General features: G+C 36.0%; 1 protein-coding gene across 4 annotated transcripts in view; it reads left to right on the top strand.

The window, feature by feature from the left end:
* Positions 1-14101, top strand: part of RAB6A (RAB6A, member RAS oncogene family) — an 84168-nt gene that overhangs the window by 36036 nt on the left and 34031 nt on the right. For all 4 annotated transcript variants that reach the window (XM_069070820.1, XM_069070819.1, XM_069070818.1 and 1 more), the window contains exon 2: positions 9205-9263. In XM_069070820.1, the coding sequence (XP_068926921.1) occupies positions 9234-9263 (30 nt within the window). In that variant the 5' untranslated portion in view covers positions 9205-9233. The remainder of the gene's footprint in view (positions 1-9204; positions 9264-14101) is intronic.

The raw sequence follows: 14101 nt of genomic DNA, 5'->3' as shown, positions 1-14101 counted from the left end.
CTCCTTTGATTTCTTTGAGGATAGACCTAGTATAAGTATTGTTGGGTAGAGGGTTATGTACAGTTTAATAACTTTTCTATGTAGTTCCAAATGTTTTCCAGAATGGGTAGGTTAACAGCCCCACCAACAGCTTATTAATTTACCTGTTTTCCCATAGCCCTTCTAGTATTTGTCATTTTCCTTTTTTTTTTTTAAATAAGCTTTGTTGATCTGGTGGCAATGAAGTGGAACTCCAGAGTTGTTTTAATTTGCCTTTACCCTCAATATTAATTATTTAGATCACTTTTTCATATGGCTGTTGATAGCTTGAGTTTCTTCTCTGCTAAGTACCTGGTGATGTTCTTCAATGACTTATGAATTGGGGAATGGCTCTCATTTTTACAAATTTTAATCAATTCTCTATGTATCTTAGAAGTAAGACCTTTATCAAAGAAACACTGTGAAACTTTTTTCTGTTTACCTGCTTCTCTCCTAATTTTAGCTACATTGGTTTTGTTTGTGCTAAACTTTTTTAAATTTTGTGTAATCAGAACTGTCCATTTTACCTTCTGTGATCCTCCCTATCTCTTCTTTGACCATGAAGTTTTCCATATCCATAGACATGACAGGTAATTTCTTACCTGCTCCACAATATGTTATGATTTTACTCTTTATGTTGACCCATTTGGATCTTATTGGTGTGAGATGTTTGTCTGTATCTCATTTGTGCCAATTGCTTTCCAGGTTTCCCATCAGTTTTTGTCAAATTTAGTCAAATTTTTACCCCAGTAGGTGTCATTCTCTCCCCATCTTCTAGTTTCTACTTATTTGCCACCACAAAAATAGGTACTGTAAATATATTTGTTGTATTATGGGTCCTTTTTCTTTTTAAAATTTCCTTTGATATACAATCCTAGTAGTAGCATTTGGGTCAAAGGTATGCACAGTTTACTAACTTTTTGTGCATAGTTCCAAATTGCTTTCAGAATGGTCATGCCAGTTTTATCACTTCACAATTCCACCAGAATTGCATTAGTGTGCCTGCATTTGTTTTGTTTTCATGATTTCTTGAAATATGATGTCTAGCCACTTTTTAAAAAAGTTATGGCATTGAGGTAGTTCCATGATTCCTAACCTATTATACTTGATCTGTTTTCTGGGCCATTTGTTTCAGATATGAGATATCTTATGTTTTCTATTTTTTCAATCTTTTAACTTTATTTTTAATACTTTAATACATAATTTCATTTTGTTCATTCTTATTCTCAGGGACTTAATTACTTGGTTTGTTGGTTTTCTGTCTTTTATGCTGAGTTATTCTCTTTCCAAGTTTTTTCTTCATTCCTTAATGATTCTAAACTTCATTTATTTATTTACGTATTTATTTATAATCTCACTTTAAATTCTTTTTAAAAACGCTGGTTTCATTTGTTTTGTAAATTCTAATTGATCTCATGTCCTAGTTAAGTTTTTCTTTGAGATTTTGCTTGTAGGTGTTTTGTAGTTAATTCTCCTCGCCTATATTTGTATCTTGGTTGTCTCTTGTATTTTGATAACTCTTGATATTTTTTTGTTAACCCGTTCTTTCAGCCTTACTTTCTGTATTGGAACTAGGCTCTCCCCACTTCTTGTGGGTCTGGGCTTGTATAATCCTGAACTTTCTTATCTGGCATCCTACCCATTGTTCTTTAGGTACTTTATTTTTTGAGTGCTGCATTCTTTAAGGATCATAGGGATAGCTTGAGCCGACTTTCAACAGGGACAGGTCAGATCTAGACCATTGTCAGATCAAGGTGCTTTCTAGATTGTAGACCCTAGTTTGTGTCCAGACAAGCAAGTCTAAAGCAATTTATAAATATGGTAGTAATGTTTGTGATTGTGTTATTTGTTAATTACAAATTCATGTAATATCTAGGGTTTCTCTTCTTTATTCTGATGATTAGCTTTACAGTTTCCTGGGTCCTAAGTTGACATAATAGTCTTTCCTGATGTACCTATTTGATCCTAGCTACAGCTAAGCTTGGCTTGCCTGAGAAGGTGGAATAAGTGTTAAATTCGGAAGACACCTTGGGTTTTTAAGTCCTGACTTTGGTACGTTTGAGTTGTACAATTGTTGGCAAATTACTTGATATCTCTGTACCCTGGTGTTTAAAATGATATGTTAACACTCTATATTTGTGTTTAAAATTATATTAATAATACTTGCACTCTGTATTTGCAACTCTATATAAAGAGTTAGTGTGGGTGCAATGCTGAGTAATCCTTATAAGTATTATATTTGACTTATAAAGCTTTTTTAGAAAAATTTATTTCCTTTTAGTTTACAACATTCAGTTCCTTGAGTTTCAAATTTTCTTCCCCACCCTCTCCTTTCCCTTCCCCCCATGGCGGCATGCAATCAAATACTGAATCTACAAATACCTTCACATTAAACATTACTCAAGTTATCATAAAGGTTTACTACACAATGTAGGTTGATGTGTTTTTTTAAAACTTAAGCTTTAAAATACTTCAGTATTCCATAATAAATAAATAAATACATATAATAATAATAAATATAACAGAAATGTTATATATTATAATATATCATATATTATTATATTAATATAATAAGTATAATTCTATAAAATACTTTAGTATTCCATAAGTTGTATAATTTGATAAACAGAATAGAATTAAAAAAATAACTTGCATAACACACTTTGCCAGCATACTGGTTTTTTTACATCACAGGATTGTTTCAGCATCCAGCACCAACACTGGATTGTTAATATTACTAGCTATGTTAAACAAAAATTTCTTAAGATGTTTCTTTTTAAGACCATCCTATTTAATTCAGACCCAAGTAAAAGTGCTGACTGTTCACTTTTTAAAACTGCTGTTAGAAGGAAGGATTATAAACCAGAGGCTAAAGGATTTAGCTGAAACAGATGGTTTCCTGGATACACACTGAAACCCACTATGTGAATGGAATACCAATCTGTAAGTTAAACAGATCTTCAAAGTAATAGGTATGTCAACTAAAACAAAATTGCATTATTAAAATAAATAGTTTTGATTAGAATAATTTTTATCCATCCTATCTTATTTTATCTGAATGTTACAAAGGTTAGTTTTGATGCAGTTTTTAAGATCTTACAGAAGGCAATGACCATGATAAAGGCCAATTGAAGACCACTATTGAATTATTATACAGTATGACAGGGCATAGAAAAATTAACATATAGCTTTTCTAATGTTTTTTTTTTTCAATTCACTTGGGAGTGTTTGTATGCATATTTTCACATATATTATGCCCTGAATACTTGTCAGGCCTTCAGACTCAGCATTTCAGTGTGTTTATAGACTTCATTCATCCTTCTCCTTTTGCTTTTAGTGTTTCCCAACATCAGGGTTTTTTTTCCAAGGAGTCCTGTCCTGTCTTCTCACTATGTGGCCAAAGTATATCAATTTCAGCTTCACTATTTGACTTTCCAGTGAATAGCCTGAATTAATCTCTTTAAGTATTGACTGATTTGATCTTTTTGCTGTTGGAAGAAACTCTCAAATGTGTTGTTTCTGTGCTGCTTAACTTTCCTTAGAGTCCAACACTCAGTCATTCATTGCTCCTGGAATACCATAGCCTTGAGTATACAGACCTTTGTTGGCAAGGTGATGTCTCTGCTTTTTGGTATGCTATTCAGATTTGCCATAACTTTCCTTCCAAGGAGCAAGTGTTTATTAATTTCATGTCTGCAAGTCGCTATCTGCAGTGATCTTTGAGCCCAAAAATATAAAATCAGACATTGCTTCCTTTTCTTCTCCCTCTGTTTGTCAGGAAGTGATGGGACCAGTTGCTAGGATATTAGTCTTTGGGTGCGGCCTTTTGACCAAGTCCAAGTTTTACAGAAGAAATCCTTTTATTAAGGGGATTTGTTCTTCGGAAGTTTGGATTCAAAGGATTGTACTTGAGGACTTAGAGGGGCACATACATGTGGCCTCAAGGCCACAGGTTCCGTTTGACTATTAATGCCTAGTAGTATAGCCTGGATATCTAATACTGCTAGTCATCTTCCTACTTTTTTCCTTTAGATTCATACTCCTTTGGTTGAATTTCATTACTGTTTTTTCTAGAGTAAACAGTAATGTAGATGGTATTTTTATTTTTATCCCATTGACTTGGCCAACCCATAATCAATCTATATGAAGGGATGGTTGTTTGAATGTATAGAAAGAGTTAGTAGCATAGTAAATGGCACAATGCCTATGTTATTTCAGCTGTTGCTTCCTCTACCTGGCAAGATAGAAACAGTTTATTTTCTCAGGTAATTAGTCACCAAAGTCTTCAAGGAATAGAGATAATTCTTCACTCTATATAAGATATTAGTAGAGCAATTTGAAGCTACTTTGCATATGATCTGCCAAGCATCATTTAAATTATACCAGTAGCTGAAGGTAGCACCAACATTTCTCCTCAAATGAGATCTTTTCCACTTATGATGTCATCAGGTGGTTTTTGAAAAAAGTTCATTTTTGTTTATCACAAGAATAGAATTTTCTTTTGAAAAATTCCTTTGTTTTGCCAACGTATTCTACGTGTGTATTTGCAAATTATCTTTTTGACTTATTGGATTTCAGACTTTTGCAGCTAAAGCATTCATATAAAGTAAATATTAGCCTTTCCTTTTTTTTTTTTTTTTTTTAAAGCAATCAGGGTTAAGTAACTTGCTCAAGGTATCACGGCCAGTTATTTCTGGGTGTGGTGCTGAGTGTCTGAGCCCAGGATTTGATCTCCAGGTCGTCCCAACACTGGAGTCGGTGCTCTTACTCACTGAGCCACCTGGCCGCCCCTAGCCTTTCCTTTTCATTAGTAATAGCATTTATGTATTCTAGTGACAAATATAGTGAATTGTATTTTATGAATATGGGCTTTTTACTTTTTGTTGTTTTTTTTTCTGTTTCTGTATTTTTACTTACTTAAGCTACCTCTTTTATTTTAGCTTGTACTTTCAGTTTCATCAGTGAATTTTTCTCTTCAGGCTATTCGTCATAAAAGGATATTGCATCTAAAAAATTTGAGTGGACAAAAATTAAAAACATCAGATTTAAATTTGTTTAAAATTTTCAAGCAATTATTTCCATTCTCAAATTATCTTAAAGAGGTTGCAGTTTTTGGAAACCAGCCTATGGTTATGTACTTATCAAAAAGAATGATTGTGAGAACTATACATGATCTTATTTATTGTTTTTAAAAACTTGAATACAAACATTGTTTATATTTTCTCACAGAATTCATGTTCAGATACAAGGAGGATTGCAAAGATGTAAACTCACTTTGCCTATACTTTCTGATGGTGACTGCAAGCAAAATGCATTGAGATTTGGCCAACTTCGATTGAATCTCATTTCCGCTATTTCCATTTCTGTGGTTGGTGCAGTCACTATCAGAGTTTATTTGTCATTCTAGTTTCATTTTTGTTAACTTTAATTTGAACTTTATTTTCATTGAGAAAATGGGTGTATTTACATAGCAGTCATACTTAAAAATATCTAATAATTTTGACCATTGTTTTGTTACCTCCCTTTCCCAAGGTGCCATGTACCACAGTTTAGAGAATCGTCCTTTTTAGTTGATGATTAGGTTTCAGTATGTTATTTTGTGTTGTAACTTGAGCATCTTTTCTTTTTGTAATACATGGTTCCTCCATTCATTTAGATTTCTTGTTACTGTGGGTTAATACTGACTTACTCAAATTGTCATCCCTTTGTATTTAAAAAACTTTTTCCTGACTGCATAAAAAAAAGTTATTTTAATTTTGAAATTTAATCAATATATGCTATACAGTGTCAAGCACAGGATTTTCTTTTGTGTAGTTGCTGTGTTTCATTTGCGGTATTCAGAAGTTCTTGGCAGTTTTCTTATGTCATTCTTCAGTATGGTAGTCAGAGTCTTTGATTTGTCACATTTTTCTGGAAACCTATAAGTTTAAGTTATGTCTGTGCTTTATGTCTTCAAGGTTATTTGCTTTGACTTGAATAGAATTATCAGTTTTATTTAACGTTTTCTTCTGCTTATCTTCTCCTAAAATTTTCTTTTACTTCTACATTCTTGTGTTTTAAATTCTTTCTGGGAATTACTTACATAGAGATGATAGTTGAAACGGTGGAAGCTGATGAGATCATCAAGTGAGATTGTATCAGAGGAAGAAGAGAAGGTCTAGACATACCTTTGGAGGAGGAGGGACAGGATTCATAGATGGTGGATATGACTTGGGCAATCAGGAAAGAATCAGGAAAAAATCAGGAGAGAATAGTGTCACAGAAACCTAAAATAAGGAGATTTTATTCAGAAAGAGAGAGTGATGACCCAAAGGCTGAAGAGAGGTCAGGAAGTAGGAGTGATTGAGAAGTCGTTAGATTTAGCAATTAAGAAATCATTGGTGACAGATGGCAGAGAGTTTAGAAGTGAGAGAAGAAGTGGAGGCACCAGTTGTAGGTACCTTTCCAAGGATATAACCATGAAGAGGAAGGGGAGAGTAAAATGATAGTGGGGATAGATGTATCAAGTGACTTTTTTTTTTTTAGTATGAAGAGATATGGGCATGTTTAGACAGCATGAGAAGACCCAATAGGGAGAAATTGAAGAGTAATGAGAAAGTGGTGATAATGGGAGCAGTCTGCTAGAGAAGATAGGAGGGAATATTCTCAAGGATACATCTTCACAAAGATGAGGGTCACCTCTTCAGGAGAAATAGGTGAAAACAGAGGTAGAAAGGTGAGATGTCTGAGTTATATGTGATGAAGAGGTAGGAAAGAAGGAGGAGCTCAGAAAAATGATCTCATTTTTTTCGAGGTCTCCAGCTGAGAAGTTGTTGGGAAGGGATGTTGTGGGAAGATTGAAGAGGGATAAAAATGTTTAAAGTAACCACTGTGATAGGTAAAGCCACATGGTGAAAAGGAAGGCAGAATAACCAGTGCAGGGATAGATGGACTGGGAAAAAACAAAGAAGTGGAAGAATTTGACAAGGTCACTGAAAAAAAAAAAGAATAGTATTGAGTGTTATAAGGTACAGAGAAAGAATTATAAAAGATTTTAATCACATAAAAAATTTTAGAGCTTATGAGCATGGAAGTGGAATATTTATGGATGATGGCAAGATCAAGGCTGTGGTTATCTTTGTGGGCTGAAGTGTAGTATCACAGTACACCATAGGAATTGAATAGTTTAGAAAATTGGAAAATAGGGTGGTTGAGGGAAATACCCTATTATGGTATGGGAGAGAGAAATAAGCATTTATATAGTGCCTACCATGTGCTGGGCACTGTACTTTAGTGCATTATAAATATTACCTCATTTGATCCTCACAACAGCCCTGCAAGGCAGGTTCTTGTTAAAATGTTATACCCAGGGCGGCTAGGTGGCACATTGAGTGGTGGCCCTGGAGTCAGGAGGACCTGAGTTCGGATCTAGCTTCAGACACTTAACAAACAAACAAAAAAAACCTAGCCCTGTGACCTTGGGCAAGTTACTTAACCCCAATTGCCCACCAAAAAGCAAAATAAAATAAATCCCCATTTTACAGTTAAGGAAACTGAGGCAAATAGAGAAAAGTCAATTAAGTGGCTTGTTCATGGTCAAGCAATTAATAAGTGCTAACCTCGTGCCCTGTGTACTATTGCACTAAAAGTCATTGATTTCTATTTTAGTCTGTTTTAGTTTTCAGAGTCTATTTCTTGGTTACCACTTTCTCTTCTAAGCTATTCTGCTTCATCCTCAAGAGTTTTTATTTTGTTTTGAAATCTTTTACCACATTGATTTCTACAAGTATTCATGTAATCCTTGTTGAAAATCCATTTTTCCCTTTGAGTCTTTGTATGTAGCAGTGGAGTTAGTTTTGCAGTAATGTATTTTTTTAATCCTTGTCTATATTTTCTTTGATATACTTAATCTTTCCAGTTTTATTTTAGTTCCTGAATTGCAGCTTTGTGCTAAGGTTTGTTTGTCTCCTTGCCCCCAGCTGTATTTTCGGGTGGGGTAGTTGGTCCTACTTGGATTTGCCTTAGGTTCCTCCCAAGTCCTGGAGTTTAGCCTCCTAGATCTTTGAGGTACGCAGCACTGGAATCTCAGGATAGTTTTTGAGATCTCAGAGCCTCTAAGCCAGGGCTGTCTGGGTCTGAACACTCTGGCACCTCGTCTGGTATTCCTTGGGGCTTATAAGGTCCCTGTCCTGGGTCTTTTTCAAGGGAAGCCTTCTTTTGGTAGAAGAATTTTCTTGAGTCCCTATTCCCATTGAGCTTCTGGCTGATTTTTGTGGACTTTGGGATGGAACCAAGTCGCATATTGTAGTTTCACATTGTATTTCTTGATCCTTATTTAGTCTAGTGTTAGCTTAGGGTTTTACTTGAATATGTGTTTGGAACTGGGCAGTTTGCTTCCTGTTGGAGCTACCATTTTGTGGGGAAGTTGAGAAACTTAGATAAGCACTAAACTCATTAAGGAAGGAAGAAGAATGTCTTGGGAATAGATAGATAATGGTTACCAGGGTATGGATTTGGTGATATATTTGGATGGTATGAACCTCAAAGGAGGGGTTTCTGAATGTAAGTCCTTTGCATTCATGTAGTACAATTTGTTTTGTTATTCTCAGACAGTGAGCATTTACTTTTTTTGTTTCTACCTCATAAATGTTGCTCTGCTTTGCATATTTTTTGTACATAAGACCTTTCTGTCTTAGCTGTAGCTGGCCTAGAGCTTTTGGCCAGACAAGGGATAGAGACAATAATTAAAAAGAATTAATTTTGGCTATATAAAATGAAGCAATTTTTATATGAACAGAATCAGTGCAGAATGAGAACTGTCAATTGGGAAAACTTTGCATTAAACATCTCTCATTATGTACTTGGTATCCAAAATATAAAGGAAACTAACATACACACATACATATATGTGCGAGCCGTTCTGCAAATGGAGAAATGGTCAAAGGACATGAAGAAATTTTTCAAAGGAATTACAACCCACTCTAACTTTTTATACTTACTTCATTCTACTCCAATCCCTGTTCTCTACTGCAAGCTTCCTTCATCCTAAAAGTTATCTGTTTTTTTGGCAAATGTTAGATGATGCATTTGCAGATTTTTTTTTTCCTGGTAGTGTTTAATTCTTGCTTTGAAACATTTTTTAATGGGAATTGGAGAAATGTTATAAATGTTAATATAGAGTAACCTTTGTCCTTCCTTTCCTTTCAGTTGGAAAGACATCTTTGATCACCAGATTCATGTATGACAGTTTTGATAACACCTACCAGGTATGTATTAGCTAAATTTTAATTGAAACATAATTACATTTGGTGGGATGTAAAAGTAACACTTTTTTTCACTATAAGATAGATATTTGATATATCTACCCCTTATTAACCAGTCTCAACAGCCATGTGAAGTTCACCCTTCAGATCCCAAATAGCTTCATATTCCATGTTGCTACCTGTTCTTTTAGACCCTCTGAAATATTTCCCAAATTTTCTTCTTTATGCTCTTTGAGCTTTTTTATACTTTAAAAATTAGTTCTAGTATCCATCATAAGTGTAGTTTAAAGTTGTTATTGTTCTTTTGGTTATCATTTACTAATGACTACAATTTCCCCTACATATTCTGCCATCTATCAAAAGAGTAGACAGAAACCATTCTAGAATGGTTCGTAGTGATAGAGTAACTGGTTTTCAGGATATTTTTCAGGTCTAAAATTCTGTGACCTTTTCAAATTAAACTGAGTAATTCTAAGATTCCACAGTTTTTCTGTTGGCCTAGACATATAGAGTATCAGTGCCTGTCTTGTCTTACTTTTAGTAAAAGGTACTATTTAAATAAATATATACAACTAGGTAGGGTCTATTATATATTTGATGGGAATGAGGGACCCCCAAAAAGCAAAAACCCTCAGTCCTTGAACTTTCCCACAAATTTCAGGAACTCAAATTTGCCTGAGGCAGTGCCCATCCCAATCAATAATACTTTCAACTATCCTTTCATTGCATGCCCCCCCACCCCCAACACATACCACCTTACTCAGCTCAGCCCTTTATTCTGTTACCTCAGGACCACCCCAGGCCAGGCTACTTGCCACTTAATCCCATCCAGGACCCACCTCCCCCCCTTACTTCTGGACCACCCCCAGGCTATTTGCCACTCCTAGATTCCATCCAAATCTTCCCACAATCTTCCTGTATAAAAATATTAATACCATCTTCATCAAATGCTTAGATTCTTAAGTTGCCTTGCTTGTATTGGTGACACAAATAGCACAAACTTACTGTCTGGCCCATTTCTATTGGTGTTACGATAAACTTGACACTGGACTGAAAGAAGGCTTGAGTGGTCAAATTCTGTTGAGACAGAACTCTACCCTGTACCCCTTGCATTTCAGGGTTCCTTGCATCCCTAGAATGCAACATATTTTGGTTCCCTGACTGGGAACTGTCTGACCCCCTCAGGCTCTTCTTCAGCTGAGACTAGAAGGTATATAAACCTCCCTCCTCCCTCTCTGTCCCTTTCTTGTTCTGCAGTTGGAGTCACTCTCCAAGCACCTAGGAAGACTGAGGAAGCACCTCTGGGAAGTGCTTTTTGAGGCACTCCCAGGCTCTCTGTCCAGTGGTTCAGTTTGAGGCCGTGGACCCAGGCCTACCTTCCAAAGTATAGGGGACGCCCTTTCTGGCAGTTTGCCCATTTCTCTCAATTCCATAGGACATTAGAGAATTGGGAAAACGGCAGGTGCCTTTTTGGTTTCCTGAGGCTTGAGGATCCTCCTTTAGAGAGACTCCCAGCCCCTACACCCATGATGGGTCAATACTTTTCTCCTTTCTTTCCTTTTTTTCTCTTTTTTTATTTTTTAGTTTACATCCACAAGATTTGAGTTACAAATTTTCTCCCCATTTTTCTCCTACCCACCACCACAAAACAACGATCCCACTGAATATCTCCTCCCCAGGCTGCTCTTTTCTATATATTTCCCCATGGCCCCTCCGACTTTCCAGTAGGTCATGGTAGATTTCTGTGCCCCAGTGCCTGTATTTCTTATTTCCTAGTTACATGTGTAATAATAATAATAATTATATATATATGTTTAGACATTTGATTTTATAACTTTGAATTCCAGATTCTTTCCCTTCCTCCCTTGTCACCCACCCTTGTTGGGAAGATAGGCAATTCAAATAGGTTGTACATGAGTAGCTATGCAAAACATTTCCATAGTGCATATATTGTGAAAAACTGACTATATTTCCCTTCATCCTATCCCACCCCCAACTTGTTCTGTTCTGTACTTTGATCCTGTCCCTTTTCAAAAGTGTGTGCTTCCAACTCCCCTCCCCCCCCCCCCCCCTGCCCTCCCTTCCATAATCCCCCCTCTTATCTCCTTCCCCCCTAGTCTCCTGTAGGGTGAGATACCCTATTTAGTGTGTATGTCATTCCCTCCCTAAGCCAAATTCAATAAAAATCAATGCCTTCCTGTTCTTCCCCTTCGTTGTAACAGTTTTCCCTTGCCTCTTCTCTATGAGATAATTTACCCCATTCTGTCTTTCCCCATCTCCTCTCATTATATTCCTCTCTCACCTCTCAATTTCACCTTTTAAGTATCGTCTGTTCCTATTAAATTGGTCCTGTGTCCTTTGTCTATATATACCTGTACACATATATTCACACACTCACATATTTATTCATACGTCCATATACCCTCCTATAAAGACATATATGTGTATGTACACACACATATACACACATTTCTATTCTCTTCAATTATTCTCATACTGAGAAAAGTTTCATAAGTTACAATTATTGTTTTTCAATGTAGGAATGTAAATAGTTCAACTTTGATAAGTTCCTTATGATTTCTTTTCCCTGTTTACCTTCTCATGCTTCTTGTATCTGAGTGTCAAATTTTCTATTCAATTCTGGTTTTTTCATCAAGAATGCTTGAAAGTCCTCTATTCCATTGAATGACGATATTTTCCCCTGAAACATGATACTCAGTTTTGCTGGGTAGGTGATTCTTGGTTTTAATCCCAGCTCCTTTGACCTCCAGAATATTATATTCGAAGCCCTTCTTTGATCCCTCAGTGTAGAACCTGCCAGATCCTACGTTATCCTGATTGTGTTTCCACAATATTCAAATTGTTTCTTCCTGCCTGCTTGTAATATTTTCTTCTTGATCTGGGAACCTGGCTATAATATTCCTTAGGAGTTTTCTTTTGGGGATCTTTTTGAGGAAGTAATCGGTGGATTCTTTCAACCTCTATTGTGCCCTCTGGTTCTAAAACCTCAGGGCAATTTTCCTTGAGAATTTCTTGAAGGATGATTTCTAGGTTCTTTTTTTTTTGATCATGGCTTTCAGGTAGTCCAATAATTTTTAAATTATCTCTCCTGGATCTATTTTCCAGGTCAGTGGTTTTCCCAGTGAGATATTTCACATTGCCTACTATTTTTTCATTTGTTTGGATCTGTTTAAGAGTTCTCATAAAGTCATTAGCTTCCATTTGCTCCAATCTAATTCTGAAGGAATGATTCTCTTCAGTGAGCTTTTGAGATTCTTTTTCCATCTGGCAAATTTGTCTTTTTAAGGCATTCTTCTCCTCATTGGCTTTTTGAGCCTTTTTTGCCATTTGAGTTAGTCTGTTTTTTAGTCACTATTCCACACTGCCTCTAGATTTAAGAAATCTTGATTAGCATGCATATGTGTATGGAATAATAATGAACTTTCTGAAGTTCTTTACATAGATTATCTTATTTTATTCTCATTCTTTTATTTATTCAGGAAGTGTAGGTACTCTAAACCTTTTTATCCTTAGTTTGCATATATGAAATAGAAGCTGAGAGACTTACTGATGGGTTACACAGATTGTGGGAGAGATGGATTTCAAATCCAGCTCTTGAATCTTCCTGAAATTGCCTTGCTTTCCTTTCCCATTTCATTTATACTTTTGGTTATAAGAGGTAGCTTATTGAATAGGGGAGGGAAGTTGAAACAAAACATAGCAATAAATTTAAAAAATTAAGAAAAAAAATATATATATATATATAAATGTCGGGGCAGCTACATGGCACAGTGAATAGAGCACTGGCCCTGGTCAGGAGAGCCCAGTTAAATTTGTGGCCTCAGACACTTGACATACTTACTAGCTGTGTGACCTTGGGCAAGTCACTTAACCCAAATTGCCTTGCCTTCACCCTAGGTGTCAGGAAAGGCTTCCTCAGGATGTATTGCTTTGTTGCCAAGGATATTGAATAGGAGGCAAGGAGTTTAAACTTGATACAAGAAGTAAAAGGGAGCCATTGATGACTTTCCACAAAGGAGTGACATGTCTAGATCTGTGTGTAAAAAGGATGGTTCTTGGCATTTGATTGAAGCAGAATTGGAGGGGGTTGATTGCAGGAAGTGGAGGTAGAATTTGACTAGCAGACAGCTCAAGATAGAACCTAATTAGTGGCTGAGATCTGGATTCCTTGTGTGGATGGCAGTGTGCCTGTGGCATTGTTCAGGGAAAGGATAACACTAATCAAGTTAGGGAGGCAGGTATAAGGATAACATGATTATGATTAGCCCATTTCAGAGTGTTTGTTTTCTGCCAGGTATAGGGGAGATTCAAAGAATCATAAGACCCTTGCCTCCATTTCTGCTGAATTGTGGGAAATAAGATTGGATCATATAACATGTGATCATGTAATTTAAAATTGCTATATCCTCTCCTACCCATCCCTTTCACAAAAAACAACAAAAACACGAAAGTATTAATCACTTGGTATTTTCCAGTCACTTTACTAGCCCCTAAGCATATAAATCTAATGAATGAAACAGGCCCTAGACACAAGGAGCTTACATTATAATTAGCCAGTAATAACGAGTTTGTGTATATGGAATAACTATAAACAGAATAAACACAAAAATAATACAAAATAGTAAAATACAAGGTAGCCTAAGAAGGGAGGGTACTAGCAGGTTGGAGGCTTTGTGATGGTGCTTGAACTACATCTTGAATAAGGTACATTCTAGACATGTAGGAAGGCCAGTACTAAGGCATAGACTGGACACTTGGAAGAACAGGAGAGACGTGTGTGTGTGTGTGTGTGTGTGTGTGTGTGTGTGTGTGTGTGTGTG

Source organism: Petaurus breviceps, unplaced genomic scaffold, assembly GCF_028583685.1.
Source record: "Petaurus breviceps papuanus isolate PSGF00001 unplaced genomic scaffold, PetGlider_PUasm1.0 90823, whole genome shotgun sequence".
Taxonomy (NCBI): domain Eukaryota; kingdom Metazoa; phylum Chordata; class Mammalia; order Diprotodontia; family Petauridae; genus Petaurus; species Petaurus breviceps.
This window is presented reverse-complemented; position numbering and strand designations above follow the sequence as displayed.